Here is a 4,809-nt window from a genome sequence, read left to right on the forward strand (position 1 = left end):
CACGTGCCGCGGAGCGGCCGGGCCCGTGAGCCGTGGCCGCTGAGCCTGCGCGTCCGGAGCCTGTGCTCCGCAACGGGAGAGGCCACAGCAGTGAGAGGCCCACGTACCGCAAAAAAAAAAACAACAAAAAAAGTAAGGCTTTTGGCCCCGTGGGCCTGCTCCTGTGATATTCCAGAGAAGTCTTCTATAGTTATATAAGGGGCCTGCCCCCAAATGGTCATTGCAGTGTTGCTTGGGTAGTAGAAGGAAACTAGGTGTCCATCACTGGGGGACTGGGTCATTAAACATGGTGGATGTATACCATGGAGCGGTGCTTCTCAAACTCTAATAAGCATTGAGTCCCCTGGGGGTCTTGTTAAAAATGCAGATTCCGGTTCAGTTGGTCTGGGGTGGGGTCCAAGACTCTGACTTCTAATAAGGCCCAGATAATTCTGATACTGCTGTCCCCTGGACGACACTAGGAGCAAGGGTATAGACTCAAGCAGTCCTGTCCAATAGAACTTTCTGCAACGATGGAACTCTATGTATCTGTGCTATCCAATATGGCAGCCACCAGCCACGTACGGTTATAGAGCATCAGAAATGTGGCGAGTACGACCGAGGAAGGGAATTGTAATGCATATTCAATCTAGATAATTTTAGTTTAAAAGTTAAATGACCACATGTGGCTAGCGGCCACCGTCTTGGACAACACAGCTTGAGAAAACACCAACACGGTGGCAGTGAGCAGTAATAAAGCCGAGGGGCAGACAGCAACATGGAGAGGCTGTTAACACAGTATTTTGGTGTGAAATAACGTCACACCATCTTTGGCGGAATCGGATGGCCTATTTAATACCGAAACCTGACTCCTCACCCACACCCACCTGCCTTCATACCCTGTTTCATCAATCTAAAATGCCTCAGTTGTATCGGCAGCATAATTTTGTATACCACTGAGAGAGAAAAAGGAGCCATCGATGAAATTAGGGCGTCACGCTAAGACATAGCACTAGCAGCTGATTATAAGACGCCTCCCGCTCACGGAGGCTGTAAAAATGGGAGAGGGGTGTGCATGTAAGAAGCAATAAAATAGGGTACGTAAGTATCACGGCGGGGAATATGAGTTGGAAATCAGATTAAAGATTACTTTAATCTAAACTCTTTTTACTTAGCTTTACAGTAGGATGCAGGCCAAGAATGGCAGCATGGTCCGTGTCTTCATCTCTCTGGGGGCTCAGAGCTACTCAAGTACACGGCTGCTTTCAACTCCTGTCCTCCGCAGAGCTTGTGTGGTTGCCTCACACGAGAGCCAAGGTGTGTCTGTATCACCACGACAAAAGGTGCAGTCCCCACTTCCCAGCAATCTTCTTTTCGTTTTTTTTAATGCTGCGTTGGGTCTTCGTTGCTGCGGCCGGGCTTTCTCTAGTTGCGGCGAGCAGGGGCTACTCTTCGTTGCGGTGCACGGGCTTCTCATTGCGCTGACTTCTCGTTGCGGAACACGGGCTCTAGGCATGTGGGCTTCAATAGTTGCAGCGCGTGGCTCTAGAGCGCAGGCTCAGTAGTTGTGGCCCTGGGGCTTCGTTGCTCCGTGGCATGTGGGAATCTTCCCGGACCAGGGATCGAACCCGTGTCCCCTGCATCGGCAGGCAGATTTTTAACCACTGCGCCACCAGGGAAGTCCCCCCAGCAATCTTCTTTCCCCCTCTTTTTTCTTTTTCTTAATTGAAGTACCGTTGATGTAAAATATTATATAATTTCCAGGAATACGATATAGTGATTCACAATTTTTAAAGGTTATGCTCCATTTCTAGTTTTATAAAATATTGGCTATATTCACCCCAGCAATCTTTTGAGCTATTGTGGTAAGGCGGGTTCCAGACCTGCCACCTCAGAACGCTCTGATCCTGGGCTTTCCCCCACAGAGCAGGTGAACACATGTGGCAGGTGAACCGTAGCTGAGTTCTGCAGTACCAAGCACAGAACCACGAGAAGCTGGACGTGGAATCGGGAAGGGATGCCCAGATGCTCACCATGACAGATGGAATGTGACAGACATAAATAGCCTCCAAGCATAGAGATCAGTAAAAATAATGAGGAATTGATGAGTTTTGAGTATTGACTTTTAAAAAGTAACATTACTTAATTGTAAGTTTATGTAATTTAATTTTTAATAATGGCTGTGTTTAGCAACCGGCTCTCAAAATTCCTGAAAATTTGCCAAGAGGCTCTTATGGGCTGGTATGAACTGGCTCTGGCACATGCAAAAGAGCTGCCACCCAGCCCAAGTTTAATGATTTTGTTATTCATAGGGACTCTCTACTTTGCTTTTAAATTATGTTTACTGTTTCTTGTCTGTGAACTCCTGCTAGAATGCAAGCTCTGTGACGAGAAGCATTTAGATTTGTCTGGCTAGTTCGCAGCCCTACTTCCAGCACCTAGAACCACGCCTGGCGCATAGTAGGTACCCAGTAAATAGACCGATGCCTGGTGCATAGTAGGCGCGCAATAAGTAGACCAATGCCTTGCGCACAGTAGGTGCCCGATAAATAATCGTTCTTCAGTGAAAGTAAGAAAGAGAATGAGATTCATAACACAATGACTTTGTGTAAATTAGAAACAACACAATGTGACAATGCATGTGTTCCGAGGATGCAGTGTATTCAAGGCCATCTGTGTTGATGCCTTTGGGGAGGGAGGGCAACCAGAGCCAGGGAGGACAAATGGAAATAAATAAAACGAGAGCAGAGCTCTGTCAGGACCTGAGTGTGATTAACTCAACTCTCCTCATCTGAGATCTGATTAGGAAAAAGGGGATCTCTTCACTTCCATAGTGTTTTCCAGGAAACAAGGTAGGTCTTCGCCCTCCCTGTCCGGGAGCTCCGCAGCCCCTGCTCACAGGACTCTGAGAGGAGGCTGGGGGAAGGGCAGTCCTGCTCTGGGTCACAGTGCAAGGCTGGGGCGCTTCCTTCTGCCACAGCAAGTACAGTGGATGGTGAGGGGGCAGACCCCCAGGGGACACCATGCACTTTGGAACATGGCTCCTGGCTGGGCATCATTGGACCTCTGTGTGCATATCTGCTGGGTGAATTAAATGAATGGAGAATGGAATTTAGGATGGTTAAAGTTTTATTAGTAGTATTTACCTGGTTTTTACAGACACTAAGAGTTTTGAAAATTGTCTTCTTCGGAATATGGTGCCAGTGCAGCACCTTTGCCTTCACGCTCCTGATCTGTGTCTCAGGGGCACCTTGAATAATGACGGGGATGTTGTGGGGTGCAGAGAGAACCCCTGAAGGAAGTGCTCTGGGAAAGGGGAGTTCCGAGCCAGGGGTCACGATCAGGATGCTGGGGGCCTGGACTTGTGGGTCTGAGGGAGGGGGATCTGGGGGCCAGGATCCCTGGGTCTTGGGGAGAATGGGGGCAGGTGATATTCTGTAACACCGGCTATGATCTGCTCTGTATGGTCTCCTGGATCCAGGTTTGGTACTTGCACAGGTTGGTGTAGACGCCGGGGTAACCAGGCTGGGCGCAGTTCTCCATCCCCCAGGACACGAGGCCCTGGAGCTCTCCTCTGCACACCAGGGGTCCCCCGGAGTCACCCTGAGTGGGAGAGACAGAGATGGAGACATCCACAGACAGATGACCAGAGCCGTGGGCATGGAGAACCCGAGGGGCAAAGATGGGACGGGGGTGGGCTGAGACCCCTGGGCAGGGGCTCTGGAGATCTCAGCCCCTGGGCGTTGGGGTCACTGGTTCCCACTCTGTCTCTGTCCCTTGGGCCCCTCTTCATCTTAGCTCTGTCTCTAGAAAACTATGTGTGTGTTTCCACATCCCCTGTCTCTGGAGCCATCGCTCAGGGATGGATGAAGATCTCTAGAGGACCTGAGCCCGGCTTTCCAGGTACCCGTATGTGATGATGGCAATGACAGTGGTTATCAGAGCTCTGTGCCCTTTCCATGGACTAGCTCATCTCATTCCACCGACTAAGACCTGCTACCCCCGTGGGACAGATGAGGAAACTGAGCTCCAGTACCCAAGGGCGACCAGCGTGGAGGCAGCCTGGCTATTACAACCTCTCTCGTTCTCTGGGTGTGTATGTGGTGGGGGCTCCCCTGACCTTCACGTTCCTGCGGTCCTTTTGTACCTAAGTCCCTGCTCCAAACAATGCCCTGCCCACGCTCTCTCCCTTGGCCTCACCTGACAAGAGTCCTTCCCGCCTTGGGGGACCCCTGCACAGACCATGCCAGCGGTGATGGCTCTAGAATAGGCCCGCTGACACTCCTGATCCGAGGAGATGTTGATGTTCACACATTGCAGAAAGCTGGGGAACATGGCTGCAGGGGCACTGAGGGGTTACAATGGAGTCTACCCTCCAACAGGACCCAGGATCCAGGCCCCCGGCCCCTCCCCCCTCAGACCCAGGATCCAGGCCCCCGGCCCCTCCCCCCTCAGACCCAGGGGTCCAGGCCCCCGGCCCCTCCCCCCTCAGACCCAGGGACCCGGGCCCCCGGCCCCTCCTCCCTCAGACCCAGGGGTCCCGGCCTCCGGCCCCTCCTCCCTCAGACCCAGGGGTCCAGAGCCCCCGGCCCCTCCTCCCTCAGACCCAGGGGTCCCGGCCCCCGGCCCCTCCCCCCTCAGACCCAGGGGTCCGGGCCCCCGGCCCCTCCCCCCTCAGACCCAGGGACCCGGGCCCCCGGCCCCTCCCCCCTCAGACCCAGGGACCCGGGCCCCCGGCCCCTCCCCCCTCAGACCCAGGGACCCGGGCCCCCGGCCCCTCCCCCCTCAGACCCAGGGACCCGGGCCCCCGGCCCCTCCCCCCTCAGACCC

The 4,809-nt window shown here is 53.5% G+C and overlaps 1 protein-coding gene across 3 annotated transcripts in view; it reads right to left on the reverse strand.

The window, feature by feature from the left end:
* Positions 1-2,786: 2,786 nt before the first annotated feature.
* Positions 2,787-4,809, reverse strand: part of KLK14 (kallikrein related peptidase 14) — a 12,720-nt gene continuing 10,697 nt past the window's right edge. For 2 of the 3 annotated variants that reach the window (XM_055079169.1, XM_055079170.1), the window contains exon 4: positions 2,787-3,582. In XM_055079169.1, coding sequence (XP_054935144.1) covers positions 2,802-3,582 — 781 coding nt within the window. In that variant the 3' untranslated portion in view covers positions 2,787-2,801. Of the gene's footprint in view, positions 3,583-4,179; positions 4,317-4,809 lie in introns of all 3 variants that reach the window. The other variant, XM_007123982.4, reaches the window with a different exon arrangement.

Source organism: Physeter macrocephalus, chromosome 17 (genome assembly GCF_002837175.3).
Source record: "Physeter macrocephalus isolate SW-GA chromosome 17, ASM283717v5, whole genome shotgun sequence".
Classification (NCBI taxonomy): domain Eukaryota; kingdom Metazoa; phylum Chordata; class Mammalia; order Artiodactyla; family Physeteridae; genus Physeter; species Physeter macrocephalus.